This window comes from Haliotis cracherodii, unplaced genomic scaffold (assembly GCF_022045235.1).
Source record: "Haliotis cracherodii isolate W230 unplaced genomic scaffold, xgHalCrac1.p SCAF_10, whole genome shotgun sequence".
Taxonomy (NCBI): domain Eukaryota; kingdom Metazoa; phylum Mollusca; class Gastropoda; order Lepetellida; family Haliotidae; genus Haliotis; species Haliotis cracherodii.
In genome coordinates, this window is record NW_027266265.1 from 26,821,241 (window position 1) to 26,835,722 (window position 14,482).

The 14,482-nt window shown below is 44.4% G+C and overlaps 1 protein-coding gene across 1 annotated transcript in view; it reads left to right on the plus strand.

Moving 5' to 3' along the window:
- The first annotated feature begins 7,319 nt into the window (after window positions 1-7,319).
- The window catches only part of LOC139454216 (sodium- and chloride-dependent transporter XTRP3-like), a 44,985-nt gene continuing 37,822 nt past the window's right edge, over window positions 7,320-14,482 (plus strand). Inside the window, exon 1 of the mRNA XM_071235793.1 lies at window positions 7,320-7,561. Coding sequence (XP_071091894.1) covers window positions 7,345-7,561 — 217 coding nt within the window. The 5' untranslated portion in view covers window positions 7,320-7,344. The remainder of the gene's footprint in view (window positions 7,562-14,482) is intronic.

A 14,482-nucleotide genomic window follows, 5' to 3' on the forward strand; every position in this document is an offset into this window, starting at 1 on the left:
TATTCAGATTCAAATTAATTGTATCATGATTATCATCGCCGTCGAATCTGGTATATAATATAATATAGTAACTATTTAGTTCCTGTTCTTTGCTACAAAACTTGATTTTAAGGGACTTGTCTAAGATGTTACCAGATGTATACACAGCAAAATAACAACCGGCTGGGGCTATGACATCAATACATACACACAGCATCCCCCAAACCTATGTATATTTGGAACTAAAGCATGTGTGGAATACTGTAAATAATTGTATACCATAGTTACCCCTTCCTTTTTCGGCGTCAATAACAGGCATGTGTGATTCAAAAGCCTTGGTGCGTTTCACCTTAAGGCAATGAAATCAAGCAGTATTCAAGCGAGATATTTCGGAACCATTTTATTTCTGAAAGTGATCAATCACATATTTTTATTTGGATAATATCGGCCAACACATCAAATATTGTATTCTCTGAATTAATTGTGGACTAACATGTTTTAACAACAGGAAAATCATGAATATATATTATTAAGATTTGGTTCTATTTCGTTTGGATTTAAATCATTTCTAAACAAGGTAACATGTCATAAAAATGGGGTAAATTATTGGACATACACTTAACAGCGTATTAACCTTGTGACCGTGTCTCAGTGGGGAGGAAGTGCACTCAACTCTTATAAAGACGGGGATATTATTAAATGACTGATCATTGACTGAGATCCCGACAAGGCTCAGGATTTCCACACTCAGCAGTAATCAGGCAATACGACGGCTGCCCGTAAATAATCGAGTCTGGACCAGCCAATCCAGTGATTGACATGATGAGCATCGATCCACGCAATTGACGTGATCAGTCATACAGGGGGAGTATTAAGAACGCCTCAACGACGACTGCTCGACGATTGTGTGTCTAGTCAATTCAAGTTCCGAAGCCTGGATCTTTTGTGCAGATGTCGGTACGATATTCCTTCTACCATTCCTCACACCATTCCAACGGCGCCTATTTTTACGTTGTTTTTTACATTACCTGTAATATTGATGCACACGAATGAGTGAGTGAGTGAGTATGGTTTTACGCCGCTTTTAGCAATATTCCAACAATATAACGGCAGGGGACACCTGAAATGGGCTTCACACATTGTACCCATGTCGGGAATCGAACCCGGGTCTTCGGCGTGACGAGCGAACGCTTTAACCGCTAGGCTACCCGACCGCCCCCGTCAAGCTTTAAAAAGAGATAGGCGCTTGGATCGCTTTTTGTCATGAGAAAAACTTGGAATCTGAAATTAATTTCTCTGGCAAAAATAATATATGGCACCAATTTTCGAAGTCTTGACAAGTATCTCTTGGATAGGCATGCAAACTTCCATTCGTGTAACTTCAGTAGTTTCTGAGACAACTTGCTTTTAGAGTCAATTGTCCCCCATTGAGACGCGGACGGACGTGCCCCCTCCTTTGTGAGGATTGACAACGGGGATTAGTGTCTTATATAAATAATTACAATTAAGTTATGGAGACATATTCAGGTCATGGCTACAGGTTAATTAGCCTTTGGAATCAAATGTACTAGATCTACGTTCAAAAGTTCAGATCAGTTCTGTCAAAGAGAATATAGGTATTTAGAAACAAAACCCACGTGTATCCATTATATGACCACAAGATTAAATCAGCTGTTTGACGTGACGTCATCAACGTCACAACACGCAAGGTCAAACCACGCGCAACTGCCCATACGACAGCGTCGGGAAATCACTGAGTGAACAGGTCTGGAATGAGGTTCCAGTCGCTCGAGTCTTGGAAGTGACGGGACTCCCAGTCTGCTAGGGTGTTTTCTATCCCAGGAATATAAACAGCTGAGTTTCTAGACAAAAGTCCCATAGTTCCTTGGTGATCTGAATCAGCGTCCCTCCCAAGCGGTTCACATAAGCAATAGCCGTTGGGCTGTTCACCTGAGCCCAAATAGATTTGTTGTAGCTGGCTCTGCCAAATGATAGAAGAGGCAGGTGAATAGCTTTGAGCTCCATGGCATTTATGTGCAATTTGTTCTTCTCCAGAGACCAGAGGCCGCCCGTCGACATTTGCCAAGATATCGCGACCTAGTTGTGACGCATCTGTTTGTAAAATCAGGCCTGGGTGTGCTGCCATCCATGGCTTGTAGTTGAGGTTTGATAGGTTGTTCACCCACCACTTTAGTTCTTTCAAACAATCCTGAGAGAGAGAAATCTTCGTCTTGTAACTGTGGTGACAGAGAAGCTCCTTGTCTGCATGCATTTGAAGGTATCTGCAGTGGAACTGAGCTGGATTAATGGCTGCCATAGATGCGGACATTTCTCAGATGAGACTTGCCAGATTTTCTGATCTTTACATTCTCATTAAGCGACAACAGGGTGCAAGGATATTGTCTACCTTCTCCTGGGAAAGAATAAATTTCAAATCCCTGAAGCTGATCTGAAACCCTGGGAAAGCTATGGACTGAGTCAGAGTCAAAACTGAGAATGGACTACAGGGTGTCTCTGTGTTGGTTCAGAAGATTGGTTGATTCTGACAGACAAATGATGATGTCATCCAGATACGGATACTCACTCGCCGTACAAGACTGACTACTGGTCTTTGTAGTTTCGAAAACGCTTGATGGGCGGGGGCAAGTCCGAATGGCAGGCACCGATATTGGTAAAGGGCACCCTCCAAGTGAAAGAAGAGGACCTTCTTCTGGTGTGAGGCTATTGGCAAGTTTGCACATGTAATCTCCTTGGCGAATCAAATATACAGGAGGTGCAAGCCTTCCATCTTGAAGTGCTTGTACGGGATACAAGCATTAGGGCTTTCAGGTTTATGGTAGGTCTGTGACCGCCTTCTTTCTTTGACACCACGAACATTGGGCTTAGAAACTTGCCTTGTTCTGGTGGAAGACCAGGAGCCCTTTCTATGACTTTCTTTGTGAGCATCTTTGGAATATCCTTGCTCAGTGCAAGTTGCTCTGAATGAGGACTGGTATAGAGACAGCAGGTGCAATTCGAATCCCTTTCCTGTCTGTAGTATCCAAGGGTCCAGAGTAACTATTTCCGAATATTTGAGAAAGTCTCCCTCCCATCACAGCTCCTGGTGGAGTACTTATATCAAGGTTTAGTTTTAGAATTTCCGGCAAAACCAGGAGTTCCAGTGATAACCGGAGAAAGGAGACGCTTTTATTTTGAAACAGTTCGATATGTGAATCAAAATTTGAGTCAGAATCGCTACTAGAGCTGGAAGAGCTATCAGATATACCTAGTGACTGGTATATATCAGATTCCGACGCTATAATTGTATATTTTCAAACACGCTTGTACCGCCCCTCATCCTGTTTGGTATTCGATTGTCTAAATTCCGGGTGATCGGTCACATTCAAGTCCGGACCGTCTACGTAGTCATTCGACCTGATAACATTATCCGACTGGTGTTCGTCTACGGGAGCATTTTTCTGATTTGCAAAGCCCCTGTATCTTCCATAGACAGTTTGGTGTTCATAAAGAATAAGCAACTTGCCGAAAGGGCTACGTACGCCATAATGAAGAAAGGTCGTCGTGCTCTGTCGTGGCGAGATTGTGTCCACTTATAAAATGGCCTACTGCCGGTTTTCATGATTAGGATGCCAATATCACATCTACTACATTTTATTAAGTTAAATTGCAGATAATAACATAATTAAACGAAAAACAACAAAGCGTTCCTCATATTTGACACAAGACATAAAAAAAATAAAAACTTAAAGAATTACGATATATCATAATACGATAATCAGGAGTACACGCGACATCAATAATTTGTAAATCTAAAATTCATTAGATCTCCTATTCATTGCAGAATGTTGGAAATGTGAAACCTAGCGTGTGATGATATATTCAAATTTTCTGAGGTGATACATAATGAGGATTTGATTAAGAAGTGACTTTTACTTTCTGTGAGTTCTTATATTTTTATGTCACTTTTGTACCGCAAAGGACGTAGACCTTGATCTATACACAATTATATTTAGTACGTGTGACTTCATGTTTACACTGACAGCAATACAACAGCTGTATCGCGGAATAAAAGAGTTCCTCAAAACGAGACAGCTCATCATGCTAAATGGGAACAACTTTTGTAGTCTCAAATAATATCCTCATTAGATGGGAAAGGTCTGTTCAGAACTACCTCAGTAGGTCAGTCACAATGACAGCGCGTCGTAATACATTTACATAAGTCCAAGACGTCAAAATGGCCGACACGATAAACGTAAGGGGAGAGATTTCCGACGTTTTTAATGAACCCGTGGCCATTACATGTGCTCGTCCACTGATCAATTGGCCGATCACTGAAAGGTGATTTTAGAGATGTGTCAAATAGATACTCAGGTACATTCATATACTGCTGTAGTCTAGACACGGATCGAGTCGTTACTACGGTAGTTTCAATGTGCGTTTCTGCTAAAACGTTAAGTTCAAGACAAAAGGGTCTAAATGATGAGAAACAACGCATCTGTATTTATTCGTGCAAGGAAATTCCCAGGGGTTCCCCCAAGAATGTGGAAATAGTCCGTCATTGGTTACGTCATTTCAAGACTGACCTCTCGTCCAGTGAGTGAGTGAGTGAGTATGGTTTTACGCCGCTTTTAGCAATATTCCAGCAATATCACGGCGGGGGACACCAGAAATTGGCTTCACACATTGTACCCATGTTGGGAATCGAACTCGGGTCATCGGCCTGACAAGCGAACGCTTTAACCACTAGGCTACCCGACCGCCCCTCTCGTCCAGTGGAAAAGCCTTGTTTAAAGAGAATACTGCACTCATTCTCGTTAGATAATATAGAAAGTTCATGAGTTTCGTAAAAATGGTATCTGACGAGAATTAGTGTGGTATTTTATTTATTACCCATGTCAAAATATGTATTTAAGTGTAAATACATAAAAACTTTCTTTCGTTGACAGATCAAAATGAAACCGGTTGCAAATCTGGTTGTGCATGAATATTGATATATTTCCAAAAATGGTCATTGTTGACATTTCTATGCATACGTATAAACAATATGTTCCTGCTGTTGTGTGTGCAAACATGACAGCTTCAACGCTCAAGATCTTATTTTAAGAATGTACTCAACTTATGGTAATTCAAGCGCATTGTTGTAACTTGTTTGTACGCACAACACCTATAAGCAAATCTGAAGAGTCAATCAGCGCCGCGCTTTGAATATCGGACAAACAGTCGGTCACTCGCACCGCCGGAGTTCCCGACTGTGCAATATAAATTTTGCGGTTTCCTTGATCTATCAGCTGAAATTATATCCTGTTCGTACCATTTTGGAAGAGGGAAATTAGAGTACTCGCCAAAGACATTCATGTTAACTGTACGACCCGATACTGAATATGTTAAAATCAACAAACTCTGAAAGTCTGCTTGCATGTCTGTGACAGCATCGAACGAAGGGCAAGGTCACCATCGGAATAAGAAAAGGCAACCGCAATCAAAACGAATGAAACGAGGTCAACCTTGTACGACGCACGTGTGACGTACGGATTTAGTATCTTACCACCTGTATCTTAACCACATGGGTAATAGATAGAGAATACTACACTCGTTTTCGTTAGATACCATTTTTACGAAACGAGTGGATATATGTGGTATCTGACCGAGCGAAATAAACGAATAAAACGGCTATAGAACTATACCTCCGCTAGAGACCCGTATAGATCCGGGGTCGAATATGTCTTCGACAACCCGTGCTTGCCGTAAAAGGCGACTACGCTTGTCGTAAGAGACGTACGGGGTAGGATAGGTCTTCAGCAACCCATGATTGCCCTAATAGGCGACTGTGCTTGTCGTAAGAGGCGACTAACGGGATCATGTGGTCAGCCTCGCTGACTTGGTTGATGCATGTCATCGGTCCCAATTGCGGATATATAGCTGAAATATTGCTGAGTGCAGCGTTAGACAACCAACCAAACAAACAACGTAAGAGGTGACGAACGGGATCGGGTTGTCGCGATCGGGTTATCAGGATCGCTGTCTTAAAATTGGTTGATGTATGTCATCGATCCAAGCGTAGATCGATGTTCATGATGTCAATCACTGGATTGTCTGGTCCAGACTCGATTATTTACAGACCGCCGTCATATAGCTGGAATACTGCTGAGTGCGGCGTTAAATAGAGAATCTCACCCGAGTGTCTTTTAATATTAAATATGTTATAGTGCAAACCATTTCAATACTTTTATCTAAAATTGTGCAAACCATTTCAATAAATATATCAACACAAGTTGTGATGCAATTTCATTGCAGCGATATCTACAGTGTAGATATATAGAATACTGAACGAGTTCCCGTGTAATACCAAGTTTATGAAACGGGTGAATAGTTCTGGTATCTGATAAGCACGCATATTAGTATTACACCATGACATTATGTGTAATACAGCTGTATGCTTATTCAACGGGTGATCTCTTCACGGGCAAGTAATAAATCGCTTGATCTCAACCACGCGACATCTCCTGTCGGAGCCAGTTTGGGATGATAAACAACAAACAAACAAACAAACAAACCCCCGCTAGACTGCTGAAGCCAGCATGGTCGTTTATAGTTTTACGACGTTATCTCCCTTGACATAGTGTCACGCACACTCGCAGTCAGTAGCAGGTCGCAACGTGGCGAAGCTCGCCACTGTTATTGACTCCAGGTTCCCATGATTTGAAATTGAAGTTCAAGAACGATGTGTGTGTTTCGGCTCGAAACTTCCTGGGAACATTGTTGACAACAATTATGGTTACTGCTCAAACCAGATGTGGCTCCAGCCTTTTTGCGAAGTGATAAGTGGCAGGCAGGTCAGCATGCAACAGGAGAACATTCCACGAGCGACATTAATTGTTGTGGCTTGTCATGTCATTGCAGAATGCAAAGAAGTAAAATAATTGTGGACGGAGGGCAAATGACGGGATTCCTAGTAGGCACACTGGCCGCCATATTGGGAATCCCGTCACGGTGACGGGTTGACCACTCATAACCAAGTGAATGTAGTTTCAACTGTACACATTCCAGTTATAAGCAATTGAATTGGGATGAATTGAAAATGTGGTTACATATAATATGTCCGACAAAATACTATATAATCCAATAATGGACTTCCACAAAACACGTATAGGGCAAATACTTATATGATACGCTAAGGAAACAACACATTTAATCATATATACTTGTAACAGGTAGATACTACGTACAATCTGGCTTTTTTATTCCAAATACATACGTATAAATATCGTAGTTCTGACACCCCCGCAAGAGTCGACTCGCCCGCCTCGCTATATTGTACGTCAGTCAGTGCTTTGGTACAGTAGGGTGTCGTAGCTAACTTTCAAAATGGGGAAGAAAAACGATGAAAACCTTGAAAACAATCCTGAATTAACCGCTCCTTTGAATGCAGATTCCATGGAGAGCCCTGCGATCATTACAGAGGGCGACCCCCCACGAGCTGCCTGGGATAGCAAGATTCAGTATTTTTTCATGGTTATCAGCTATGCCGTAGGACTTGGGAATGTGTGGAGATTTCCATATTTGACCCAAAAGCATGGAGGAGGTAAGATATTATTTTTCCCTTTTATATAATGACCGTAAACATGAGTTAGAATTCCAGGTCGTTCTGACTTACACCCGGCCACGTGGTTGCAATACTTTCTGACCTGACAACAAGCATCAGTGGTGATGATGCAAGTGTGCACCAGACTCCAGTACATCCGCGTAAACGCGCCAAGTGAACATCCTTGAAACTGACAAGCTCACGTGCCACCGTCATCATGTTGCGTGTCTTGCTATTCACGTGCGAATATGCACGTGTTTATTTATTTGTTGGTTGTGCGTTCCTGGTAAGCTATGCTTGTGGCGTTACGAATGACCGCCACACAACTCGCGGGGCGACTGTCACGGAAGGATACACGCAGTGGTCACAACATGGGAAATTTCGCGGCAAGTTGATGGAAGGGAGTTGAGGGGGAATGAGGATATTGTCCTCAATATTTAGGTCAGCTCCGTGGAAAGTTTAATTGTTAACAGTTGACAGGTGCGACAGAACTCGTTAGAAAACGGCGATGTGTATCACAGTACTGAACATGTCTTCTATGTATTTACGCAACATAATCAAAAACGTATTGTGTATTGAACAAAAATACATATTTGTTCCGAGGTTGTATTTCGGTGTATTTTTCTGAACAAGTGGGAAAATGCAGTTAGTCAGTCAGTGAGTGAGTTTGTTTTTACGCTATATTATAAAAGCCATATTTCGGCAGCGTCTGTTCATTACACATGATGATTTTGTTTTGAAAATATTTACGGGGAAATATGTGAATATTGATTTGAACTACCACAGTTATGTATGTTGAAACACATAGTTTTGCCGCAGGTTTTACAAATAAAAATGGTTGTCCACTGGACATAATTGATGTTCTGTCAAATATTTTGTGAAATATGGGCTCTTCGTCCCTTAAATGGGCTCACAGAAACAAACTGATTTTCTTGATGCATGGAGCGAAAAGAATATTTGAACAACACACAGAATGTTTTCTTTTATTAATAATCACAGTTTTATTATACCCAGTGAAAATCTCAGTTAGAATTGGTCTTCAGCAAAAACCATGCTTGTTGTAAGAGGTGACTAACCAGATTGGGTAGTCAGACTGACTGACTTGGTTGATGCATGTCATCAAATTCCCAACTGGGTAGATTGATGCGCATGATGTCAATCACTGCATTGTCTAGTTCCAACTCTACTAAGGGGGATGATTTTCCAAGTCGTGTAAGGCACTGTAATTCGTTGTGCAGACTTCCGTCCCTTGGGCGCGCCAGAAACCTATGATATGGGTTTGAATCCCAGTTCACCCCAATTATGTTTCTAGGTTTATCAGCACCATACTCATCCTCAAGGATTTGACCAAAGTGGTAAACGTCTGAGACCTGTATGACTTCGGGCTTTCCTCCTACATTAAGCTGACATGGCGGGATATAACTGGAATACTGTTCAAAACAGCATTAAACCCAACTTACTTTCTCAGACTCTATTATTTAAAGGCCGCTGCAATAAAGCTGTAGTATTGCTGAGTGCGGTGTTAAAACAACAAACAAAATTAGTTTTAGTAAAAGCTACCAATCCTGTAAAAGGAATATAAAAGGATTATTGATGTTAGAAGTTTCAAATATGTTCAGGCATCCTGAACAGCATTTAAGTTCATAAGTTGCAGTCATTGTTTTTACTAAGAAATACATGCCAAACTTCACTGACAGTAGTAGGGGTAGCCTAGTGTGTCATCCCCTTGTTGACGGCTGGGGCAGACAGTAGTAGGAGTAGCCTAGTGTGTCATCCCCCTTGTTGACTGCAGGGGCAGACAGTAGTAGGAGTAGCCTAGTGTGTCATCCCCCTTGTTGACAGCTGGGGCAGACAGTAGTAGGAGTAGCCTCGTGTGTCATCCCCCTTGTTGACTGCAGGGGCAGACAGTAGTAGGAGTAGCCTAGTGTGTCATCCCCCTTGTTGACTGCAGGGGCAGACAGTAGTAGGAGTAGCCTAGTGTGTCATCCCCCTTGTTGACTGCAGGGGCAGACAGTAGTAGGAGTAGCCTAGTGTGTCATCCCCCTTGTTGACGGCAGGGGCAGACAGTAGTAGGAGTAGCCTAGTGTGTCATCCCCCTTGTTGACGGCTGGGGCAGACAGTAGTAGGAGTAGCCTCGTGTGTCATCCCCCTTGTTGACTGCAGGGGCAGACAGTAGTAGGAGTAGCCTAGTGTGTCATCCCCCTTGTTGACTGCAGGGGCAGACAGTAGTAGGAGTAGCCTAGTTTGTCATCACCCTTGTTGACTGCAGGGGCAGACAGTAGTAGGGGTAGCCTAGTGTGTCATCCCCCTTGTTGACGGCTGGGGCAGACAGTAGTAGGAGTAGCCTCGTGTGTCATCCCCCTTGTTGACGGCTGGGGCAGACAGTGGTAGGGGTAGCCTCGTGTGTCATCCCCCTTGTTGACTGCAGGGGCAGACAGTAGTAGGGGTAGCCTAGTGTGTCATCCCCCTTGTTGACGGCTGGGGCAGACAGTAGTAGGAGTAGCCTCGTGTGTCATCCCCCTTGTTGACGGCTGGGGCAGACAGTGGTAGGGGTAGCCTCGTGTGTCATCCCCCTTGTTGACGACTGGGGCAGACAGTGGTAGGGGTAGCCTCGTGTGTCATCCCCCTTGTTGACGGCAGGGGCAGACAGTGGTAGGGGTAGCCTCATGTGTCATCCCCCTTGTTGACTGCTCGGTCAGACAGTAGTAGGAGTAGCCTAGTGTGTCATCCCCCTTGTTGACTGCAGGGGCAGACAGTAGTAGGAGTGGCCTAGTCTGTCATTCCCCTTGTTGACTGCAGGGGCAGACAGTAGTAGGGGTAGCCTAGTGTGTCTTCCCCCTTGTTGACTGCAGTGGGAGACAGTAGTAGGGGTAGCCTAGTGTGTCATCCCCCTTGTTGACGACTGGGGCAGACAGTAGTAGGGGTAGCCTAGTGTGTCTTCCCCCTTGTTGACTGCTCGGGCAGACAGTAGTAGGAGTAGCCTAGTGTGTCATTCCCCTTGTTGACTGCTCGGGCAGACAGTTGTAGGAGTAGCCTCGTGTGTCATCCCCCTTGTTGACAGCTGGGGCAGACAGTGGTAGGGGTAGCCTCGTGTGTCATCCCCCTTGTTGACGACTGGGGCAGACAGTGGTAGGGGTAGCCTCGTGTGTCATCCCCCTTGTTGACGGCAGGGGCAGACAGTGGTAGGGGTAGCCTCATGTGTCATCCCCCTTGTTGACTGCTCGGTCAGACAGTAGTAGGAGTAGCCTAGTGTGTCATCCCCCTTGTTGACGGCAGGGGCAGACAGTAGTAGGAGTGGCCTAGTCTGTCATTCCCCTTGTTGACTGCAGGGGCAGACAGTAGTAGGGGTAGCCTAGTGTGTCTTCCCCCTTGTTGACTGCAGGGGGAGACAGTAGTAGGGGTAGCCTAGTGTGTCATCCCCCTTGTTGACGACTGGGGCAGACAGTAGTAGGGGTAGCCTAGTGTGTCTTCCCCCTTGTTGACTGCAGGGGGAGACAGTAGTAGGGGTAGCCTAGTGTGTCATCCCCCTTGTTGACGGCAGGGGCAGACAGTAGTAGGGGTAGCCTAGTGTGTCTTCCCCCTTGTTGACTGCAGGGGGAGACAGTAGTAGGGGTAGCCTAGTGTGTCATCCCCCTTGTTGACGACTGGGGCAGACAGTAGTAGGGGTAGCCTAGTGTGTCTTCCCCCTTGTTGACTGCTCGGGCAGACAGTAGTAGGAGTAGCCTAGTGTGTCATTCCCCTTGTTGACTGCTCGGGCAGACAGTTGTAGGAGTAGCCTAGTGTGTCATCCCCCTTGTTGACAGCTGGGGCAGACAGTAGTAGGAGTAGCCTAGTCTGTCATTCCCCTTGTTGACAGCTGGGGCAGACAGTAGTAGGAGTAGCCTAGTGTGTCATCCCCCTTGTTGACGGCTGGGGCAGACAGTAGTAGGAGTAGCCTCGTGTGTCATCCCCCTTGTTGACAGCTGGGGCAGACAGTAGTAGTAGTAGCCTAGTCTGTCATTCCCCTTGTTGACAGCTGGGGCAGACAGTAGTAGGAGTAGCCTAGTGTGTCATCCCCCTTGTTGACGGCAGGGGCAGACAGTAGTAGGGGTAGCCTCGTGTGTCTAGTGAGGGAGACCGCCTCTGTGGCCTCGTGGTAGAGCGTCCGCCGGGATATTACCATCTTTACAAACAACAAGTAAAAGATGTTGTAAATGGTACTTGTTATGACCCGTGAAGATCTCGGGTAGAATAGGTCTTCAGCAACCCATGCTTGCCGTAAAGATCCGGGGTAGAATAGGTCTTCAGCAACCCATGCTTGCCATGAAGATCCGGGGTAGAATAGGTCTTCAGCAACCCATGCTTGCTGTAGAAGGTGACTATGCTTGTCATCAGAGGCGACTCACTCATGGCTCCCAGACTTGGTTGATACATGTCATCGTATCATAATTGCATGGATCGATGCTCATCATGTCAGTCACTGGATTGTCTGGTCCAGACTCAGTATTTTTCAGACTGCTGTGATATAGCTGGAATATTGTGAGTGCAGCGTTAAACAACAAACAAATAAAACTTGTTGTTTCCCTGTCTGGTGCTTGGCATTAAGGGCTATGAAACAAGGATAGGTCAGTATTCTGTGCCTAAGTAGGGTATTCATGTTAAACTGCGGCATGTTATCTCAGTAGACTAGCACTATGAAATTGGCATTAGTCTGGCCTAGTACAAGCAGACAGACACACATGCATATCTCTATATAGTGCAATAATCTTGAACGTGACATTAAACCCCATTCACCCCGCCTCATAGTAAGCAAGTTAAGATTTGATTTTACATTATTGTGTCACTCCTATAGCAATGATTGTTGGTATTCAAAACATATCCTAACGCAATTCTTTTTGAACTTTAAAAATCAGTGAATTGTGCAACACTATGGTTGCTGATTCACCTTGAAAAACCCAGTGACTTCAGTTGTGCACACCTGTCTAACATAATGTTTATGTGATAGCATGCATGTCAAACAATGTGAGTGACATGTTATTTCAGCACTTGTGTTGTGGTGTAAAAGTTGGACACAGTAGTAGTAGAATGGTGTGAGGTGGAATTGTCGGGGGGTCCTTGTATTTGCGTCATGTGATCTTAATGCGAATAGCCCGGAGTAATGCATGTTGAAGATGCTTACATGGCTATGGCAATGTCGAGGTCATAACCATGATGACTAGAATTTAATCTTGGCGGATCAACACATAGTGCCCCACAAATGCCCCACTAATGCCCCCCAGTCTAAGGGCATTAAATAATCAAGTCTGGACCAGACAGTGGGGGGATTGATATTATGAGCATCTATATATGGGATACGATGATGTGCATCAACCAAGTCAGCGAGCATGACCACCCAAGCCTGTTAGTCGCCTCTCAAAACAAGCATAGTCGCCTCTAATGACAAGCATGGGTTGCTAAAGACCTATTCTAGCCCAGATCTTCACAGGTCCCATCATTGGTAGCTCACTACTGTATGGTTGGATTTGTTCAGGCTTGAGTCTTCATTTTGATAAATTCACATTGGGATTCTAAGGAAGATAAGATCCCCAGTTCCCAATTCTTGTCTTAAGCATTGTCAAGGATGTCTGTGGTATGATTTTGTCATCATGGCGTATATATATGCTGGTGACCTATTCGTCATGAGGTTCTGGTGACATATTCTTCCCCACATTCTCCAGGGAGACAGTCATGAGGTAATGCTGACCTATTCTTCCCAACAATCTCCAGGGAGACAGTCATGAGGTACTGCTGACCTATTCTTCCCCACATTCTCCAGGGAGACAGTCATGAGGTAATGCTGACCTATTCTTCCCTACAATCTCCAGGGAGACAGTCATGAGGTTCTGGTGACATATTCTTCCCCACATTCTCCAGGGAGACAGTCATGAGGTACTGGTGACCTATTCTTCCTCACAATCTCCAGGGAGACAGTCATGAGGTACTGGTGACCTATTCTTCCTCACAATCTCCAGGGAGACAGTCATGAGTACTGCTGACCTTTTCTTCCTCACAATCTCCAGGGAGACAGTCATGAGGTACTGGTGACCTATTTTTTCCCACAATCTCCAGGGAGACAGTCATGAGGTACTGGTGACGTATTCTTCCTCACAATCTCCAGGGAGACAGTCATGAGGTACTGGTGACGTATTCTTCCCAACAATCTCCAGGGAGACAGTCATGAGGTACTGATGACGTATTCTTCCCAACAATCTCCAGGGAGACAGTCATGAGGTACTGGTGACGTATTCTTCCTCACAATCTCCAGGGAGACAGTCATGAGGTAATGCTGACCTATTCTTCCTCACAATCTCCAGGGAGACAGTCATGAGGTAATGCTGACCTATTCTTCCTCACAATCTCCAGGGAGACAGTCATGAGGTAATGCTGACCTATTCTTCCTCACAATCTCCAGGGAGACAGTCATGAGGTACCTTTGACCTATTCTTCCTCACAATCTCCAGGGAGACAGTCATGAGGTAATGCTGACCTATTCTTCCTCACAATCTCCAGGGAGACAGTCATGAGGTGCTGCTGACCTATTCTTCCCTACAATCTCCTGGGAGACAGTCATGAGGTACTGCTGACCTATTCTTCATCACAATTTCAATAATCAGTAATCAGGATTGTTGGCGTGTATTTAGAAATCGTCTTAAATATCTCTAGACATGGTGGCTATTAGGGCTGGGATGAGTCCAAATTTACTACCAGGGCTCCCACCCCCTATTACCCAATACACTTCAGGTTCCTACTGTAGGTCTCAAGAGATACAAAATGTCCGATTGGGAATTATTTTTTTTTATCACAGCACTTGCAAAACGTATTTAGATACATCTATTGAATGATCTGGTCATGCATACACTGAGGTTGACTTAAGTTATATGTTTATTCAACCATATGAAAAGT